Source organism: Acipenser ruthenus, chromosome 21 (genome assembly GCF_902713425.1).
Source record: "Acipenser ruthenus chromosome 21, fAciRut3.2 maternal haplotype, whole genome shotgun sequence".
In the NCBI taxonomy this organism is placed as follows: domain Eukaryota; kingdom Metazoa; phylum Chordata; class Actinopteri; order Acipenseriformes; family Acipenseridae; genus Acipenser; species Acipenser ruthenus.
In genome coordinates this window covers 20,630,884-20,653,165 of record NC_081209.1, presented here as the reverse complement: position 1 = coordinate 20,653,165, position 22,282 = coordinate 20,630,884, and the positions used below count along the sequence as shown (strand labels likewise).

At 39.9% G+C, this 22,282-nt stretch overlaps 1 protein-coding gene across 9 annotated transcripts in view; it reads right to left on the bottom strand.

Annotated features, from left to right (window-relative positions):
- Positions 1–22,282, bottom strand: part of LOC117964337 (neogenin-like) — a 161,981-nt gene that overhangs the window by 71,394 nt on the left and 68,305 nt on the right. For all 9 annotated transcript variants that reach the window (XM_058994986.1, XM_058994985.1, XM_058994987.1 and 6 more), the window contains exons 3-4: positions 6,647–6,922; positions 4,990–5,140 (exon numbers count right to left, since the gene is read on the bottom strand). In XM_058994986.1, coding sequence (XP_058850969.1) covers positions 4,990–5,140; positions 6,647–6,922 — 427 coding nt within the window. The remainder of the gene's footprint in view (positions 1–4,989; positions 5,141–6,646; positions 6,923–22,282) is intronic.

Here is a 22,282-nt window from a genome sequence, read left to right as displayed (position 1 = left end):
TCATATTTTAATGATTTATATGGTATCAGCATTCAGTTTCATCGTTGCTTAGATTAACTGAACAGACCCCATGTAGTCTAAATGCTCAATAGATTTAAAACATTTGAAATGTTATTTTGACTGCAATACACTAATTAGAAGGTATATATTAAATTCAAATATGCTAGTAAAGGTTGTCACAAAGACCCATCGTTGTGAATCTCATACATTGCTTGTGTCACACAGTGTAAAACAGAGATTACAAATAGGGCTTTAAAATCAAACCCATTAGTAACAATTCACATCATATGGATCTCAATATATGTGATTAGAGGAAGTTATTATTCACAAGCTCTGATTAATCAATTAATGTAATAGCCCAGATTAAAACCCCTAGTTAAGACTATTTTGAATTGAACAACTGACCTTGGAAGCTGTCTAAAACTACAGCCCTGGGTCTGCAGAGACATAGTAGACCAGATACTGCAGACCAGCAAGACACATTAAAAGCAGAGAAAGCCTTAATTACAGGTAGACTGTTGCCTTGACTACCGGCAATGCTGAGCAGTAAACACTGACCGCTTGACATCTCAATCGTCCTACACAGTTTCCAAGGTGTTCGAACACTGGAAACATTCTGCACATAAATGAAATGCTTAAACTCATTTAAAATGGACAACCAGCCAGGTGAAACCGACTCCTGTTGGAAAACCGAGAATCTAACCTTTAACTCCAGCTGCAGTAATAACCCGAAACCCCCCTGACAGAATTAACATGAGCTCTTTTCTAATGAAATTGCCAACCTCCATATCTTGGAAAATACAGCACTCCCCGTTGGTCTTTAGTTTCACTTGGAACTCTAATAAAAACGCTATAAATTTTACATGGAGGAGCTAAGCACCAGCCAACAGAGAAAAGACTTGTCATTAATCTTGTTAATGCTGGTATTAAACTAAGAGCAATAAAATGGCAAGCCATTATCACTGATAGGGGCTCCTACAGAGTTTTTAAATCATGTAATCTCCATTTCATATCCTCACACAGGCTGTTCTACCTAGTTTAAGCTGTATTTTATTAAGCAAATTTTGGAAAAGAAAACCCCGTCTGACCTTAAAATGTCTGATCTGAATTGCGAAGCAGAGTGAATGTAATAAGAACTCTAGAAGGCCCTATTATTGAGAGCTACAGGCTCAAGTGCTTCAAATGACAGACTGTGGAGAAAAAATAATAAAAACTGTTTATGAAATCTAGAGGAAACAACATTACTTAAAATGAACAGAGTAAAAAGGGCGACAGTAAGCAGAACTGGCTTAATTAGGAGTTCACCAATACCACTGCACAGTAAGTGTCGATGCAACAAATATGCCTGTTTCACAGTGGAATATAGTACTAGGTATTGTACTGCTCACAACATCATAATGTTAATTAATAAAAAAAGCAACATGTACAGTAGTTTAATACTTTGTCTTCACTAAAGAGAAAGCTGTAATCACACACTGCAGTGTTCTGTATGCTACATTATGCCACTGTAAATAGAGACATTTCAATGTAAACTTCCCATCGCTTTTTTCCCCCCCTCAAAGCGATGTTCAGTAAAATCATTGGTAACACTGCTAAATGCGACTGACATTGATAACAGCCAAAGTGATACTATCAGGAGCTTGTCCTCAATGTATAATATTCAGGCCAGGACATTTTAGTGTGGTGATAAAAAAGTGGAGGATGACATTGAAGGAGTGATACTAGGAAGGTTTGATTGTACAAATGTTTCTGCTATTGCCTTCATCAGTGTTCGCGTTTCACCACTTGATAAACCTGTGAATTTATGACAGTTATGGTAAAATATTACAGGCAGCATATCAGTACATTTAATGAACTCAAAAAGATTCTAAATGGGGAAATAACCCCACTTGCATCTACACATAATTCACCTTTAGTATTGACTTAGGTGGGACTATTGAAATAATGATGTATTTATTTTATTACTAATGCTGTAGTTGCCTTTAGATTACTAAAGTGTCCAACACCAGCATGGTTCACTCAATTCAGTCCAAAATGAAAATGACAACTATGGCAAGTCATATAATGTTGAAAAGGGTTTAAAATCAGGGGTTCTAGCCAACACTACAGTACGTACTACGGAGTTTCCCAAACTTTCATTTCTATCGAGGATGGACACATGACAAGTTCAGCTTGGGGGAACCTGTTGTGAAATTGATGGGAACTGACGTTAGCTGCTTGTCCAGGTTTCAGAGATTAGCTCAGAGGAGAATCTGAATATTGCTGAACTTGTACAGCACTGTCATAAAAAATGAAAAGATAAACATGGATACCAAGGTAAACCCAGCAGTGAAACAGATGGGAAACTACCAAGTTAAATGTAGTATCAAATTCACTCCTCACTAGAATGAATCCCGAAATGAACATCCTGACAGTAACGACGCTCAGAGTCAAGCATTGATTAAACAAACTATCAGTGATGTGAAGCAATTCTACACTCAGCATGAAGTTTATTGCCGTTTCCCACAGATCCCCACGGCTAAACACAAGCACTGAGCGCATTGAATCAGAGTCACTTGGACAATACAGGGCTTGTAATGCCTGACCGGGGGGAGGGGGGTTGTCTTCCCATGTTACCCTTCCTTTTAAAAATCTTCCAGAGATTCAATTAATTACACTCTGGTAAGAAACAGTCCTGGATAGAGGAGTTTCCATTTCATTTCCTAAACAATTAAACACACCTGGAAATGTAAAGTTTAACACACCGGTCAAACTCTAAACTGTTCACACCCCTTCATAGCAGAATAACTGGTTCAAGTTAAGATGACTATTTCTGGAACACTATTGAGAAGGTTTCAAGAAGATAAATACAATGGAAACAAATGTTCATGAACACACTCTAGAAGTAGTATCACGAGGTAACTCTGTATACTTACAGAACAAGAAAAACAACAAAGCACAGTACTTAAGAGCAACTGTATCCGGTTAACAGACATACAGTATTTTACCTAAAGCGTTTAGATTAACTTGGTTTAATTGTCCCTTTTAGTTATCACATTTTGGGACTTTATAAAGCGCAGAAGTTTAAGCACCCCTGTGCCCTCAATTAAGCTCTCCCAAGTACACCTGAGGCCTCAGTGTGTAACCATTAACCATTTAGTTTTTAAAGGTAATTTTCCTATGAGATTGTAGATCCTCACATTCTGTGATGATTAATAGCTGTAGCCAGGTTCAAAACAGGCGATTCAGTCGGAGCAGCAAAACGCAGAGAATCAGGTGAGCAGCTCCAGTCTGAGGAAATGGAACTAATGAAGTCTCCAGGGGCTGGACTATGGAACAAAAGATTGTGTTTTTGAGCAATAACCAACCCTTCAGTCTGATAAGCAGTTCAGAAACTCAACCCGGTTTGGAGTCGGACTGCTTCCTGTAGAACGTGTTTTATGGACCGCAGGCACCAGAGAGATATTAAACAAGTTTCTAATGGGTCCCAGCAGTGAGCAATTTAAATATCTCGAGGAGCAGTTTGGACCATGCCCAAAAACAAGGTCTACCACACCGCAGTGCTGGACTATTCCAAACAATATCAAGACAGACGAAAAAAGAAAACAGGGTTCTGTTTACCAGTGGAGTAAATCAAACTTTTCTAAATAACAAATTCATAGTACTTTCACAAGTTTTGAAATATAAATGGTCCCCTTGTTTACCGATACCTTCTACACTACAGCAACTAAATTTAGTACTAAATCATGCGAAGGCACTCATTTATGAGCTTCACACATACTGTCCTTATCGTATTTCCAGAAATGCTTTTAAATGGAAACTCCACCCAGCACATGAATAGTCTGGTTTCTATGTTGTCTTCTAATTAGTAAACTCTCAACAGAGGCTTTTAAAGCTGTCCCTCAAGTCTGTACCAATTATGGCTCAACCGCATTCCCTCTTCTGATGCGCCCCGTGGTTAGAATGGAGCAACGGCCGGCTGAGGCCCAGTCCGCTTCAAACTTGAGTCACACTGCTTCACACAATTAAACAGTGATCGTTAATGTCTATTCTGGGATTTTATTTGAAAGGAATTCTGTGTTTGCATGAGCCTGTCTTTACAAAACATCTCACTGTAAAATAAAAATAATAAAAAAAAAAAACTCATGAATGACTCATGACAACAAACAAGTATGTCGGTTACAAGAAACACACAATTAGAGCCACCAGTATCTTGAAAATATATCACCATAACCTAAATCCACTGTATGCATGTGTAATACACGCATGACAGATTGATAATTTGAGGTAAAGATTGTTATAGTATACAATTTGATCGCAATTGCAAAAGCGGCTCTCTAGATAAATATAGGTGCGCCATAAAAGACGGACATGAATCTATATACCTAGTTACTATAGTAACCAGATATATGGGATATACAGACAGACAGCCACCCCTCTATATCCCCTGAATCTAATAATCTATGCTAAATAATGTTAATTCCAAATTTCATGACAACTGGATAAGCAGATGTCCAGATACATGGAAAGAATCTGTGAATTGACATGCAGTACGACCACCTCCACTGTATCCTCATTGCAGGGGATTTCATCCCCAGTGGGGATAACTAGTTCTAAACAATGTCCCTACGAAGTCTCATCCCAATGGGGTTTGTGGTTCTCTATGTGCATGTGAAACTACAGGTACATATACGGTACAATGGGCATCTGTTCTGCATTTTTGTTTTCAATATAAATTGCTACAACATTGACATGTACTGTACAGGACTACCAGTGTGTAGTGTGTATATGGATAGATGGAAATAAAAAATGGTTCAAATACTAATATATAAAAACTAAACATCTATACTTGAAATGCATATTTGCCTACAGTTAAACATTTAGACAAAATACGAACACTTAACTGCCATGTAAGAAATGAATACATAAAACGTGTTTTTAAATTGAACCCCTGCCTCCATGTACAAGGAAGAAAGTCTGTAAGGTGGCAGACTGTGATTTGTCACTAACCTTTCATCGATGACCTTGTCTCCAATCATCCACCGGACTGTGGGTGCAGGGGACCCCGAGACCACACATGGCAGAAGCACGTCCTGCCCCCTAGCCTTCATCACAGGGGCGGGCTGACTCAGAAACTGCAGCCTCCTGTCTGTGCCCGTGTCTGTAAAAGATGAACCCCAAACTTACAGCAGCACTGCTTGTCTTCCTGTATCAAACCGTGAATACAGACGGCACACTCTTCAGGAATCTTAGGCACCTGCTGCCACCTGGTTTAACACAACACTGTATTACAAATATATGCAGTACCTCCACTTCAATCTGAACTGTGCATACGGAAAAAGGTTAGTACTGAGAGACGTTCTGATCATTTATAATGACTGGGTGACACAAGCCTCCAGTTTGGGTTTTGGAATCGTTCTATTAGTATTATTTTTATTATTATTAAAATACAGTCCAAAGTCAATATCATGAAATCATTTGCAGAATAAAAAGCCAAGCAACAGCAAATGTGCCCTCCAGCACCCAAAGAGAACGAACCTGGAGTTGGTAATTTGATCAACGTCATATGATAGGTATGAAATTGCATGTATTATTTGTTATTATCAGACTTGATCCACACAAGCTTTTGCAGTGCCAGGATAAGTATATATGCTAAAGCTGAGAAACCTAAGAGATGCAGTGAGTGAAGTACAGTTACATTAAACACTGTATATTTAACAGAAAAGAAAATCTGAACAGCATAGTCTTTGACCTAAATGTTTAGTTGATTTGTACATATTTTAATATTTGTTTCAGCAATTACAGTTTCTTAAATGCTCAAATGAAAATGATTACTGTGTCAGAAATGAACAACTTGAAAAAAATATAGAAGATTACAAATAAATAAATCAACTTGCTTCATGTTAATTTTCTTTGAAATTTTTTTTTTTTTTTTTGTTTTCAATTAATTTTTCAAGGAAATGTAGTAAAATTGCTAGGGCAGCAAGTCCCTAGATACACTGGAAAAATCGAACACTCCCTACATTAATTGAAATTGCTTTCGGGCTGGGCATGATCCATAAGTCACTATAAGATCTTTTTAAAGATAAACACGGCAGCAGCAGGCAGACATTAAGCCATGATTTACAACCCCTAATTTCTTACTTAGCTCACACAGAGGGCACTTAACAGTTACTGTAAATAAAGCAGTTCAGAGAGCTGGACTGACAGCACAATTCAGAAGAGTTAAGCCTGGAATAAAATTACAAACCTGTCTAAACTTACACCCCAAAACACAGCCCAACTGAGGCAGTCCACTCCCCGTGATTTCAGGACCAGTTTACCTTTTTGAGAAATGTATAGGGGATTGTACATCAGCCGTACAGCAGGTAAACTTACAGGCATATTAGGTGTTGTTTCAAGGTCAGCATGTTGTCTGTGCTGGACGAACATGCTAGTGCACCAAGAACTGCCTATTATACATCTTAGATGCTAGTTGAAGCAACGTAATCCACATTTTATACACCTTGGGTCCACAGTGCAATTGGAGAGCATGTCATGTGGTCAGCTCACCCAGATTTCAATGCTCTGTGACCAATACTATCCACCATTGTTATTTAGATCCAGCTTGCTCTATCTTCTGACTTACAGAGCACTAGTAGTAAAGGCCTGCCCCTGAATGATGTACCTGGTAGAACCTGAAGCTCAGCCTCATCGCTGGTTTTCACAGGCCCGACGTTTTCTACCACGCAGCGGTACAGGCCGGCATCGGCCTCCGAGGCGTTGCTGATGACCAGGGTGCCGTTAGGCAGCTTGACCACCCTCTCGTCCAGGTCCAGTGGCTCCTGGTCCAGCTCCCAGCGAGTGAAGGGCACCAGGTCCACATTGATGTCACAGTTCAGAACCACACTGTCGCCCTGGGTTACTGAAGAAGCTCCTGGCTGGCTGCTAAACCTTGGAAGACCTGAAAGGATGGAAAACAGCACGTCAATATTTAGCACAAGAGGCAAGCAAGTCTGTGTTTTCTGTCCACAAAAGCTCAAACTATTGGTGACTAAGCAAAAAGGAAATATTCTAGTAAAACTAAACATGATTATGTACTGAAGCTATAAAAATTCAAAATGTTAAACAACTTTAAAACTAAAAAGGCAGCTTTTTGGTCTACTGCACTGTCATTTTTAGAGCCCCCTATTGTTGGGGTAGGGAAGTGCAGTTGTTCAGACAGGGATAGAAAACGCACAGGGAATGACATGCTGGGTGGAAAAACAGCATTCCGAAAGGATTTTAACTGGTGTTTTAAAAACTAAGTAGATTCCTGCCGAGGAAACTGAATAGTGACTCAGCAGCTACAAAAATGTGTTCTGGCAATTTTTTCCTCTGTGATAAAATGAGCTGCTGTTTTAATCAAGTGAAGCCGGCACAATAAGTAATAGTTTAGCAACCAGCTATTTAAATAAATGGCAATAATGAGTATTTACACAACAGTAAACTAACACGATTATGAGATTTTACTGTTCACAGGATTACCATGGCCGGGGCCATAGCTCATCCTATTTCATTTGATCCTGTTATATTGTGTGCAAGTACGGTTGATTCCATTTACATTTCCACCTAATTGGTGTTACACAACTCTCCAGCAGATTCTCATTTTCGGTATCATGTTCTCTAATTTGCCTTGCTTAATTGCATTCTCGCAAAGCGATGTTTCTCTTCTTATTAAATTAGCCATGGCCTTTAAGTGATTTGAACTATTTACCTGTATTGTGTGATTGCAATACACACAGAATGCCTATTGTTGTGGCAGCTGGTATTTTGATTTTAATATTTATATTGCACAATAAAATAATTACAGAGGTCAATGAGAAAGGAATTTTACCAACAAGTGACAGCCAAAAATCTTTAATGGAACTATAATAGTGGTTAATTTGCAGAAAAGAACTGGTCTAATGCAACCTTGTACCTTGTATATCGAATCCCAAGTAGGTCCACTTGTGCAAGCTAAAAATTGTATCTTAATAAAAGGGAACAAAAACCATGGCATAAACACAGACTACCTCCCCATGGGAATTATTTTACGGTTACAGGTTTTCCGTCACCGCTGGCACACATCTACTCCAAGCTTCGTATGCCGTCACTTATTAGATAAATATCGAACCTAATAGCCTGGTATCAGCTATTCTATACTTCCCACATCTCAGAGTTCTAAACATACTGAAAACTGAAGTGGTTTAAAAAAGGATGCAAAGGAGGAAAAATGACCTTAAATTGTACAAGTTAGAGCCATTGCGCCCTGGGCTTCTCTCAATCAAGTGACTGTGCAGTGATTTTGTGATGTGGCCTATGAGAGGGCCAAGTTGAAACCACTGCACATCTGTACCCAGGCCAGGTGAAAGTGTAGCAAATGTGGCTGCAGTGTTACCTAGGTACGGGTACTTAACAGGTTTGGGGGAATTCAGCTCTTTGCAATTAGCATGCGATTCCCTTTTCTCCCCCAATGATCCCATGAGAAAGCAAACTGGTTTTGCTAATTCACCGAGGCCTGTACTTTATATACAGGGTACTTAACGTGAAGCTGGTATTGCCAAATAAGGTGGCTTATCATTTTTGAATACAAGGGCACATTGAATGGCTAGCTCTCTTATACCACGTCTCAGAAATTCTGTTCCCTTTCTTCTTCTTAATGATACTTGCCCCCCCAGTCCCTTTATCTAGTATTGCTTAAGGAGCACGCTGTTATGAGAAGGACAGCTAGTCTAGTTCCTGTTTCACTTGTAATGATGTGCAATGAGATATCATCAGAAATCAGACTGCTAACAGTGTTGGCATTATGTGGCTATATTTTCATAATTAAAATGCTCCAAGGAATTGTCAAGTAGCTTTTCACAGCACATACGGAGGCCCAGCTAATCTGCAAATAGCTCTCCATATTCAAGACCTTTTATTATGGAATGGTTTATGTAGTTAATAGACCGAGGTAAAATATTTTAAACTGTAATTCAAACTGTTTTGTAACCTAGACGAGGGTCAAGTTTCATCGGAATTTATGGCAAATACAATTAAAACTTTTTTTTTTTTTTTTTCCTGAAGACTCCCCCCCTCCCCTTGAAAAGCACCAACCTCAGGAAATTTGTTGCCCAGCGTAAAGTTTTTTTTTTTCTAATCTCTCCTGTGTGTTTCCAAATGTTTCATCCAAAAACAACATTTAGGAATGATTCATAAAAGGCGGAGAGGAAGCCAATAGGAGAACGTGCTTCCGAATTCACCCAGAAATGGACTGCACACTAATTCCTTAGGCACAATACCAAAGTCAGCAACAAGATGGACAGCGTGGTGAAAAAAATAACATGCCATTCACTCTGGACAAGAGGGTAGGAATGAAGACTGGGAAACGCAGTAATTGGACTGTGGTCTACTGGTAAGAGTGGGGGGGCTGGAAGGTAGCATGGCCTAGTGGTTTTAGTCAAATGACCAGTAGGCAGTGAGGCCTAGCAACTGTGAGGATGAGGCCAGGGAAGGACTGAGAGGCAGCGAGGCCTAGTAGTGATATATGAGAATGAGGAAGCTTTGCATCCGTGTTTAAAGCTGCCCTTGAAAGAAAAGGATTTTGGGTGAGTCAGAAACAACATGTGGATCATCACACGGGTACACTGTAAACAAGGACAACTGTTTAGGTTGGAGCGTGGACTGGTGGAAAATGTAGGTGGATTCTCATTTCAGAGAGACAGTAGAGATAAACCACACTGGGTGAACCCAGCACAAGCACTGCCAACCCAGTGCTAACACGGGGTAGGAGACTTTTGTTGGAGATGAAACAGACAAAACGTGTAATATTTTTATCATGCTAGAAAGTGACCCTGTTTGTCCAGATTTACAGCGTCTTCGGGATACTTGTGGATTCCTAGTAAGGCTGTGTCAGGAGCACTGGTCTCAGTATGCCCTTACATCACTGAGCAAGCCTCTGCTGTTGCAGATCGTGTCCGATCCCAGGCAGGAATACACCAAGGGGGAAGGATCCTGGTACACCATTTTGTCAGGTCTGAGGGATCGACTGTGTCACTAATTTCTCTTACTATTAAAAAAAAAAAAAAAAAAAAACAAGAAAGGCCTGCGATGTTTTCAATGATTTTATGAAATGTAATCTCCCTGAAATGGGCAGATTGTGACCGTTTTGAGAGTCCCGGGGCACAAACTCACTGCTAGTTTAGCTAATTTAAACACATGGACTGTGCTTTAAGTGGGGGCTGGAGTGAGGAATGTAGACCTTTATAAGCAATCAGGGGCCTCGGTTATTAGCAGTTTCTGTCAACCTGACAGGAGTATAGTAAACGCTACAGGATTTACAGCATGTAGTAAACTATGCTCTACATGCTTACTGCTGGAGACCAACCACAAAACAAAACCTCGGCAAAATAAAAAAAAATCACTGGGGTCTACCAGGTTTTAACTACAGATGTGAAAATTCTAGAGTGCAACTTATAAATATTATGTTTAACTCTGCCATCTCTTTTCCTTCTCATAAAATGGTTTTAACAAGGACAAAATTCCTCAAATTATTTTATCCCATTACAATATGCATAAAGTCATTCAAAAACCAGGCCTGTCTGTGACCCTATGAACGGTGCAGCCATCTCAATGTGACCTAGTTCACCATATCAACTTTCTGAAATGGGTGCATATTTTATGACTATTATGCATTAATAATTCTTTATAAAGGAGGACGCAATCTAAATCTGCTTATTGGTAAGGTTTGAATAAATGAGTAGGGGAAATTATTTTTGATACACGGCACTAACATACATTCATACAGCTGCCGAACACAACAGTGTCAGCCTCTTTCAAACAACAAACATTTACTTGAGCTATGGGTGTTCATTTAATTTCAGAAACGTTTACACTTTAGGGTTAAAAACATTTAAACTCTAACATATGTTTGAAACCAATTTAGGAAAGCCATTGTAAGCACTTAGTATGACATGTATTTGTGCATAACAGTGTATGTGTACAGCATATATAGTGTATAAGGAAAATACTGTGTACATTGGAAACAAAGTATACACTGTACACTTACCACTATATTTGGCCTACACATTTAAACATTTAGGCAAAATTCGAAATATTAACATTTAGCGAAAGGTTAAACTATCAACACCCCCAGATTGAGCACTGAAAAGTGCCCCCGCCTTGCAGTGCAATGTCTGTGCTGGGAGGGACAGATGAGTGTCAGGGTTAACCTGCAATGACAGGAGGTGTACTGATGGAGAATGAGCTCAGGGCAGTGAGGGGAATCGGAAACTGCAGTGCCAGGGCAGGAGATCTACTCATCCTCCCTGAGAATGGCAACACGGTTCAGTGGCAATCCGACATGCACTCCATCAGCTGCACGCAGCGCTTTGAAGACGAGGCGCCTCGCCAGCTTTCTGTACTTGAAAGGATGGCAGCTTTCTTCTCTTGTGACAACGGCTGAACAAAAGGTCTGTGGAGGTGCCCATGGTGGCTGCACCACTGAAGCGCTGATTCATTTATAACGAGTACCTATTTAATACTGTACAGTACCCAGCACAGACCTGGTGCTGCTGGTACATTATTATATCCTAGCGTTCTATTAAATACTAATTCACTACTAAGTGATGGCACTCGTTTTTGAAAACCAAACAGACAAGGGCCAGAAAGGTCGCAGGTGTGCAAATAGTTATGAAAAAGGGAATCTAATGGTAGTCGCTATGGAAACAGCGATTTCTAGGCAAAGGAAACAATTGAGATGCTTGTATTTAAATGTTGACGATGTCCTCCATGAATAACACATGTTTCTTTGTGTACAAGTCTGCTAGAGCAGCTGTCTAAATATTAACAGTGGAAGGCTTCTTCAAATCTCAGCTGTGCTGTTTTCCCCTAAAGCCTTGCTAATGAGCCAGGCTTTGAAATACAATGCAACTGGAAAAGAGCTGCAGACAAGAGTCTTCTCTATGTACACAAATATTTAGAGATATCCAGAAATTACAGTTTTCAAGCCAGAAAATGTAGGCCAAGAAACTGACAAATATTTTGAAGCACTTTTATTTAATGCATGTAGACTGGTAGAAAAGAGCGAAGATAATTCTTTAAAGCTTTAATGAGCTGTCTTTCTGTACAGTACTGAAATGGTTAAAGCAATTTGAGACGATGTTTGAGAGAAGACGACTACAAAGGAATTGCACAAAAGAATTACTTCATGAACAGCTAAAGAAAACGATTTCTCCTTCTCCTCAAACGAACGCAGATGGTTTCAACTATTTCGCATTCATTAGCAGACTCATGATACTGGTACTATTTAATCAAAAAAATATTATAACATAACATAACCAAGACAGAATGCAGCTGGCTTTCCTTAACTCAGGAAATGTTTTTCATTATATGTGAACTGGAATTTGAGGTTTCACCCACAATGCCTATCAGGGCTATTACTGTATATCTCAGCAACAACAGATGAAAGTCTTGTGCCGTCTATTATATATCTGAAGCGATTAAGTACAGCTACCAAGCATTAAAAAAACACATTACACATCATTAGCACGACTTCCTCTCGTCCTTTATTTTGCTGTGGATAATTTAGTTTCCAGACTTTATTTAAAGTCTGACTGTATGTGAAGCCCACTTCTCCTGCTGTAGAGAAGGTTCACTTCCTGTGGAGTAGATGCTTCCGACCCACGCTGCCTGATTGTTACTTCGTCACACCTCTGTGTGGAGTTCTGTGGAAAACGCCACTACGAGGCAGGGATTTCCACGAGTCTGCAGTTTGAGGCAATGCACAATTTGGAAAATGTAGTAATTGGCACGCGATTCCCTATTTCCTACGTTTCTGTCATGTTGGATTTATCATTCATTGCTAGATGGCCATACAGCAGTGTTGTACAAGCAGACACACAAGCTGGGAAACACCACAACATCTAAGTGAAATAAGTCAGTGTCTTAACAGTGGAAGGGAAACGGTTAAGGCCTTCTTTTCTCAACAGGAAATCATCTCCTGAGAGAATGCAAGATTCTGTGACTGCGCCAAACCTATCCACCCTTACCCCCCCCCTGCCCCCCCTCCACTATGGAAATGATGTTTTCATTACAGGTAATTGAGTTGTATCTAAAGCAATGCTGATTGTATTAAGCTTAATCGTGTTAATGTCTCCTTTTATTCTGTGGAACTTGGCTCATTCTTACCCAGTTATAATTTAACCTTCTACAGAGGTCGTTGCCATGGAAACCGCTGCATCCTGGGAGCCGAGATCCCATTATACAGCTTTGATAAATGTGTTGACGGCACCCAATAACCCCCACCCCTTATCAGGGCATGAGGTAGTGCCTCTCTCTCTAGCCACTATTTATTGTTACCACCGAGTGAGTCGTGGATAAAGCCAGGGTACAAGGAGGTTACAGGGAGGCCAGGGAAATCAACAGAGATGCAGAACACTACACCACTGCAGATAACCAATTATGATTGTTAGCTTTTATGTTTAGCCTTTTCTGGGTCCTTTCATCATCAAATGTATAATTTATCTTGAAGGGCAGTTCAATAAGGCAGACGAATCAATTAATGGAACATGACTGATAAGAGACAGCGAAGATGAATAACCAGTAACTCTAACACTGTACTGTACTCCAAAAGGAGGGTGAAAAATGTTTTTACCCCTCCCATGACTTCTGAAGGCGACCGGAGCTCATCACCAATACAACAGAAATACCGTTTTCCCCTACTTCTTTAAGGTGCAATAACCAAGGCATTAAAAACAATACGTGAACATCAATTCCTGCTAAAAAAAGGTTTATTTAAAGTACATACTGTGAAACTAACGACATATTTCCACTAAATCCTACCTAATATGTATTGGCATCACTTTGTCGACCTCACATTTTCTTATCTGAGAGGTGAGCATATTATGTCAAACAAGTATTTGCTATTAGTGAACAAAACAAAAAAAATCAAGCATCTTTTGCACTCTTTTTAATGTTGCAATTCGGGTCAGTGAAAATATGCGAAGTTGGCGCTTGAGTTTTTGCAAAAGGAAAAATTACTCCTGGTTCTTATTTCCCTTGCAAGAACTCAAACTCCCAGAAGCATGGGCTTGCCTTCCCAGTGTTTTCAATGTCGGCCGCGTTCCTTCATGCAGCCTCCTGAAATGGAATGCACAGAACTGGAGTGCAGCATTAAAGTATCTGCAAGTGGCGATCAATACATTTTCTTTACAACCTTACCTTAGAAAAAAAATATCATTACAAAATCGAACTTTCTGCGAGTCTTTCATATAGAAAGATGTGAGACCTACAAAATGATGACAATACATATTAGGTAAGACTTACTGGAATGTTTTTGTTAGAAATAAACAGAAAATCCTCAAAGTTTCTTAGTGTTTTTTTGTTAGACTCGTGTACCTCATGGTTATTTGCTTGACCTGAGCGCAACTGATAATGCTCCCAATTGAAATGAGACACAGTGACAGATACTGGCAAATTGAAATGCCACCCATGCAAATGATTAGCTGGTCTTGTGAAAGACTGATTGCAGCGGTATGTGAGCTGAGGCAGGTGTGTGTGTGTGTCTGAGTTCTCTTCATGATATATCTGTGTTTGATTGTTGTTACGACAGGGGTTGGGGTATCTCATTATTGTAACGTTAAAGTCATTAATACCTGTGACTCCATATGTTAATTGCATATATCTGACATTTTTATTTTAGAGGCTGGCACATTCTAAAAGTACCCAAACTTCAAATCTCGTGTTACTACCCGGTTAAATGAATAAGTCTTTCAAAAACAATTGTTTGCATTTCAAATTCAACATTTCTGCCGTAGGGCTGGCCAATGCGTTATTTCTTTTCAAAAGCTATGAAACGCCAAATATTGTAGCAGATCTGCACCAGGCTACCACATATGAGCTTGAAAGAAAAAATATTTCTCTTAAGAACATTTATTACAAAACAAACTTGCATTTTTACAGCACCCTTCATGAAGGCATGTACATAAAATAAAAAAATAAAAATGATATCTAAAATAATCTAATGCTACCTAATGACCAAAAGCCAAGGGGGCACTACAAATGAAATCCTTGGCTCTATCCAGAACCTGTAGGGACTACAAGGAGACCTGCATCAGTACAAGCAGGGACACAGGGCGTGAGAAGGGCAGGGAGTGAAGGCGGTCCAAGAGGAACATTTTAATACCAACTGGCAACCACACAAAGCTTAAGACAAGTATGCGGATGAAAGCTGAGATTAACACCCTTGCTGCTGCATATTAAGATTTGGTATGACCCATAATTACAGCAAACAAGCAAGACTGTGGAAGATTCTAGCCTAGGTGCTGCAGCAGCCCAGCTGTAAAGCGGCACAGAAGCAGTGGTTGATGGGTTCTTAATAGTGATGACAGGCCATGAAATCCGCTGTGCTTAAAAGGTTCAACCCACCTCTCCTTTTTCTCTGAACAACAAAGTCCTGTTCTCTCAGATTGTAGATCAGCAAAATTCTCCTGATAAAATGAGTTCAGAGGAGGTGACTCCAATGATAAATGACTCCCAAGGAAGTCCCTCAATTGAAACCCCATTCAGCACAGCCGGGCTCAAGATGAGCTCAGAGCAGCACGCATGTTGAATGAAATGAAAACATCAATAAACGCATAACTGTACACTTTTAATTGTCTCTTTATTATGGTCATATTTTAAAACTTACGTTTTAATACGGTCTTTCTAAATACTGTATATCTAAATATATATGCCTTTTGAAAAAGTTTAATACAATTCAGCTAAATTTCACAATATGACCATAAACAAAACCATGACAACAAGAACCAGACTTATTACCAATGTGGGCAAATTAGTCTAAAACAAACACTGCATTACGCTGGTCTTTAAGAACGCAAGAAAAGGCCATTCGGCCCATCAAGGCTTGTCCTTTGTTAGCACACCAATTCTCCCCTACGGGGGGGGGGATTCTAATTGAAAAGCACAATTTTTAAATTGTTCCCAGGGTTTTAGAATTATGCCACCTGGTAGGCAATTCCATGCATTCATATGTGCTTCCTACCTTCTGTTCTGAACTTACTTTGACTCAGCTTCCATTTATGCCCTCTTGTTCTTCTCTCTGTGCTAACACATGCATGACTATATGAACTTTGATTTGGTATGAAGGCTTTTAAGACGATTTTAATGTACTTGATTCAAGAGAGAGACAAAAGTCAAATGTTGGAGGTTACCATTTATTTTTATAACACACAACAAAGGTATAGCTGGCCCGGTCTTACTGGGTGACACAAGCGCTCAGCCGGAGTTACTCAGATGCTCAGTCTCTTCTCCTGGTGCTAAACACTCAGCTTGTGTTGACAGGGGATCAACAGGAATGTTTCACGAGGAAGGCTAAATGTAGTGTGACTGCACACCCTGACTCACCGCAGACCTGGAGAACAGGTTCATCCAAACGCTAAAGGGGTGCTTTTTAAAACTATGCCCAAATCCTTGCATGAATGAACCACAAGAAAATAAAATATCATCCCATTCTGATTTAACCAAGATACTGTACTCAACAGCAAAAAACCTACGCCAGGCTTCAGAGTGAATGTACAGTCTAGAATACACGCGCGTAGAATTTAACGCCAATTACTGTGACCTACAATACCATTCTTTGGTGTCAGTTTGCTTCATTATTTCAGAGTTTAAATCTTCTGGGCACTTATCAGGAAGCAAGTTGTATACATCTGCAAATGTAGTTTGTTGGGACTTCCTCCCTTGCTAAGGCAAATAGATATGGCTCTGGACTACCTACAGCAGAAGGAGGTTATAAATAACGTTTAAACTAAACTAATCCATTGCTATACCCCCCCAAAACCAGTTTGTCAATGACATGTGTTTAAAAAAAATCTGTAACATTTTAAAAACCTTTAAAACACACCTTTAAAATTGGGGTGAATGGTAAATCAAAACTAATTTAGATGATAAAAGACTAGACTGACAGAAAGATTGGGGGGTTGGCAGAGAGGGAGAGAGAGAGTGAGAGAGAGATTGAAAGAGACTGACTGAGATAAGGCCAATACAGGCTGGAAGGACAAAGAGAAATGTGCGAGGGTGAGAGAAAGAGTGACAATGAGAGACAGAACCGAAAGATGAAAAAAGAGACGCAGAGAGGGGCTAACGAATTGCTCGCAGACTGCATCTTACTCAAGCTCCATGTCTCTAAACACAATTCCACACATCCCCAAACTGGCCAGCACACACAGCCCTGACAGAATTGAGTGAAAGGTAGTTTAGGTAGTTTAATAGAGACATATGCTGTACACGGGAACTAGTACTGTGACAGGTGAAAAGGGGGGGCATTTGTTGCCTGTTTACCCCAGTCAGACACTTGCGTTATAAAATATCTTAGTGTGCTTATATATATTATTCTTGCAGCATTATAAATAGCCCCACTGTCAAGTCATATAATGGTCTATTTGGGTAATGGCCAGCTCAATAGATGTCATCTGCCCCCTTAGCCACAGCTTCATCCGTTTTTTTCTTTATAGTTTAACAAGCAAACGGCTCTTGACCTTATGCTGTATGTGTCAGTTACCGTATACGTTATAATTAAAAACATTCAATTATTTAATTACCACTACTATTATTTACTTATGAGAAGTGATCCATTCACAATGTAATCTAGCACTGCGTCTGTGCAAAGCAAGACCTGACAATAGAGACGTGAGCAGCACAGCTTCCTTTTTTCTGTGGACGGCACTGCTACAGTACACACGACACAGTGGGATGCTGCTTTGTGAAACATGAATCACTGTGATCGGCTTCCCAAGGGTTTAGTTGGGGGCTAGGCAGGTAACACTAACACTGGGCAAACACATCAAGCTTCAAATCAAGCCTGGGATGGTTGTGGACATGCTCAATGCACCAGCAAGCTATGACCAGGGGGACTGGAAATCAACTCCGTGCCCTGGCTTTATTTGCTAACAGGGCCTACTGGAAAGCAGGCATGTACTGTATAACATGTTACAGGCTTTTAATATTACCAAAGTAAATAGTCAAATTAAGATAAACCACTCATTGTTGTCCAGTACTTACTGTAGTTCTTAACAGTATGTATTTGATATATTAAATTTGTATTGTGCTTTACTAAATAACTGGGCTTGGTTTATTCATTTTCTTTCAAGTGCCAAGACCATTAAAAGGCTTTCAAAAATTCTTACCTCTCATTAGCACTCCATTCTTAATAGGCATATTGGATTTGCTCTTTTGTTCTCCAGACATTTTCTCTTTGACTAAAGCCCATAAAGTACAGTAAGACTTCAATTATGTGCTAATTATGTGAAAAACACATACGATGGAATAACCATTTGTTCACTAATGTGCTGAACCCTTTAATTGGGGGTTGCATCATTATGACTACAAGAGCACTTCCCTTTGTTGAGAAGTCAAGCGGAGATGCAGGTGAAGAAGCTGGGTATGTGGCCGACGCAACACGTTTGTTTTTGTTTATTTCGATTTTTTGACTGTTTAAAACGTGCCGACACCACTCAGCTGAGGTTGAACGCATTGCGACTCAAACGTGTCGTCTACAATAAACGTAGCTCTGATAAAATGGCTAGTGGCACGGTTGATGCATGATTGTATATAAAATGAAATGAGGAATACTGAAGCACAGTTTGGTAACCCCACCGGATTCCACCTATGCAGCTTGGAAGGCTTGTCTAATACAGGGAGTGAGCTTGTAGTGTTATAACAGAGGGAAAAAAATAAAATCACATCAAAATAAATACAGGGGACTTTTGAAAATGTCGTTGACGAGGAAAGAATGTTTATTTTAAAGCCTTTGTCGTTGCATGTTAAAAGAAGTACTGTGTGTCAATAACTTAAGAAGGTCCAAACCAAGTTCAAACCAAGAAAATAGAGCAGGACATACACCCACCACCACCAACCCGCCCCCATTCTTATAAAAAAAAAAGCCCCTCCTTGTAATCTCTGCGTAACAGACAAACCCAGCGCTGCTTTGAGCCAGGAATGGAGTATGGAAATGAAGTGACAGAAAACAAAAATCAAGACATCTCATCTCTCAGCTCCTGATAGTGCCTCCAATCAATGAGAAGTGCAAGCTGTATCTGGAGGGTGTAAACAGCACCTTATCTGGCTCTCATCACACTCCTCGCAGCCTGATTCCACCTCCTCTCTCACTGTCCTAGAACACCCCAGCAGCTCCCTGCTACTGCACCACCAAGACATCGAGGCTCCAAATCACAGAGGAGAGGAGAGATACCCTGTGGTCTCTGGGGCCAGCATAGTGAGAGTTCAGCACAGCCAGGCAAAACAAACAAGCACATGCATTAGGGGTGTTTTTTCTGCTTGCTTTTTTTGCATAATGATTTTCCTAACATGCTTGAGTAATTTTTTTTTTTTTTTAGTAATTGATTATAGTTTATTGATTATATATATTTTTTTGAGCATTACATTTTACTCCCGTTGACTGTCACACAATAGCGCTTTTTCCTGCTGTGTATAAAATTACATTGTTACACTGTTTATAACAGTTTTGTTTAAAGAGTTTTACAAACAATAAACACTTTGGTATAGTGACACAGATTTTGACGGGGAAATTGGATGTCTGTAGCAACTTGGGAGTTTATAACTACAAGTGTTGTCAGTTTCAAAAACATTGCTGTCAAATGTCAAATGCCTGCACATACAATATATACCAAATTACATTGTAAGAAAGACTATTTCTAAAATGTGTGTTTTACACATTTATAAAGGGTTCTCAAGTAGTATATAGTTTGAAAATAATTCATGACCGGTTTCCTTGTGTTTCTATATTCTAAACCCACCTCCATTAAACCAGGTTGGCTATGATCAAAAAACTGGACCGCCCATGGCCAGAGGGAGGCATTGAGTGGAATGTCCAATTTCTTTCCCTCACCGCAACAATTCCCCACACGGCCCCACGACCGAGCCAACTGCCTCTTTATACCCAGGAACTCGAGAGCGGATGTCAGTGAGCTACCGGCCTCTGGAGGACAAAGAACAGCCCTGTAGATGCTAGGGGTGAGACCGAATAGTCGAACATTCGACTATTCGATAACGATGGCACCTATCGACAAGTGAATCCAACATTCGAAAGCTAAAAAAAAAAAAAAAATGTATATATTGATTTTATTTTAAAGGCTGTACTGCTGATTGGCTCTCTATGTAGCGGTAATGAAGATTGACTGGAGGGTGGGATTTGTTATTTCTTGTCTGTGATTGGCTAAACTAGAACGTACCTCGGCTAACGATGGCTTACTCACAGAAAAGTTCAGCATGGAAATACTCTGACAAAGTAAATGAAAACACTGTTAAGTGTAAAATATGTGCAGTGCAATTAAACTACCACAAATCTACAACTGGTATGTTAACCCACCTAAAAGACAAACACCGTTCTGTGACGCTAGCAACGACAGAAAAGAAAAGAGGACCGCAACAAACCGCCATTGCATCCTTTGCGGTGAGGCCTCGTCAGTGTGACAACGTCGTACGTGCTGAAAAACATCAGCCCTTATTGCTAATATGGTGGCAAAGGACATGCTTCCCATACGTTTTGTTGAAGGTGAGGGATTTCGGGAGTTGATGAAATTTGTGGAACCTGAATACACAATCCATGCACGAAAAATCCTGCACTAAAACAATTACCACTCGACTCGAAAAAAATGCATGCCGATTCCGCAGCGTCTGTCAGCAGAAACTTGTCAAAGGCTGAGAAGGTGGTGATTACTACAGATGCGTGGACTGCACTGAATACCGAGTCGTACGTCATAATAACCTGTCATTTCATTGAGGATTGGGAAATGAAAAACGTAGTTCTACAGACTCGCGCCACGCCAGAGAGGCATACAGCAGAGAATCTCGCAAATGTGTTAACACCGCTGTAGACCATTCGGGTTTAACTAGGGGGGGAAATCACTGCCTGTGTTCACGACAATGCCAGCAACATCATCTTCGGAGTTTGTTGAATGGGTCTCGAATTTGTGCTTTGCACACACTCTGCAGCTCGCCATCAACGATGGCTTTAAACTTGGTGCCATACATAATGTAGTCGGTGCGGCCAGCCGTCTTGTGTCGCATTTTCATCACAGTGCAATAGCTACTCAGGCTCTGAAGTGGAAACAAAAACAAACAACTCTGCCTGAGCACCGTCTGCTGCAGTATTGCCGGACCTGATGGACATGCTGATTTTTTTAAACAAGAATAAGTGAACATGATGATAATAATGGACATTGCTAGCCTAACTATTCCTAAAGTTTTAGTTAGGATTTTTTTTTTGCTTCCATGGAAGGCTAGTGCGTTAATGCCACTCAGGCCTTTTTGTTAATTCATTTATTTATTAATATTATTAAGCTAGCTACATACATAGCAAGCTGTTGCCTATACAGGCTATTTATTTTTTATTCACTGGAACTCGAACGCACAGGTATGTTTCCGATCTGGTTTAACGTAGACCGGTAGTCTGCATGTTGTGTGTGGTTTGAAAACGTAGGAAAAGTAAATCGTTTAGTTAAGTGGATTGTATAAATTAGCTAGCTAGATAGTCTAATGCATTTTGTATTTCGCTGTTATGACCGGAAAACATTATTGCCACAAGGATGCTAATGTTAAGGCGTTTGCCTCGCAGCTCACATTGCTAAACTATTATTGAATGAAAATTAAATTAATAATTGAATAAAAATTATACTTTTTTTTTTTTTAATTGTCACAACCTTTATAGTTCATTTGAAATTGTAATTAACGGAAAAGCTTGTGACAATATCGGTAAAAAAAATAACACTTGCTTGCAAAATACGAGAGTCTCACACGAGAGTTGACGGTATGCTTATGTTATTGCTGCTGTTATGGCATTTCTGTATGTTTCCTAATAGGAAGGTATTTTTTACATAGCCTAATGTTTATTTAACAAAGTTAGCTAAGTATTTTAAAATAAAGTTCAGAATTTATTGCAATTGCAATAATTGTCACTTTGCATTATTTCGAATTTAATGTACGTCTCATTTTGAATGGGAGGGGGGGGGGGGGGCGACTATTCGATTAGTCGACCTCAACAGCTGTGGAATTATCGATAGTCAAAATATTTGTCTTTCACATCCCTAGTAGATGCCTACCTGAGCTCACCAGGCACCTGGCCAGTAAGGTTCGCTGTAGCACGATGAAGAGAAACAGTCCCTGACAAATTTCCCCCTCCCTAACCTGCAGAAGCACCAGAGCCACTGCGATGCTCCCTCAGGAATCCCCAGCGAAGATCAGTGACTTCACACAGCCAGGACACATTTTTTTAAGGTTTTCCAGGGAAATAAATTACTTTACAAGT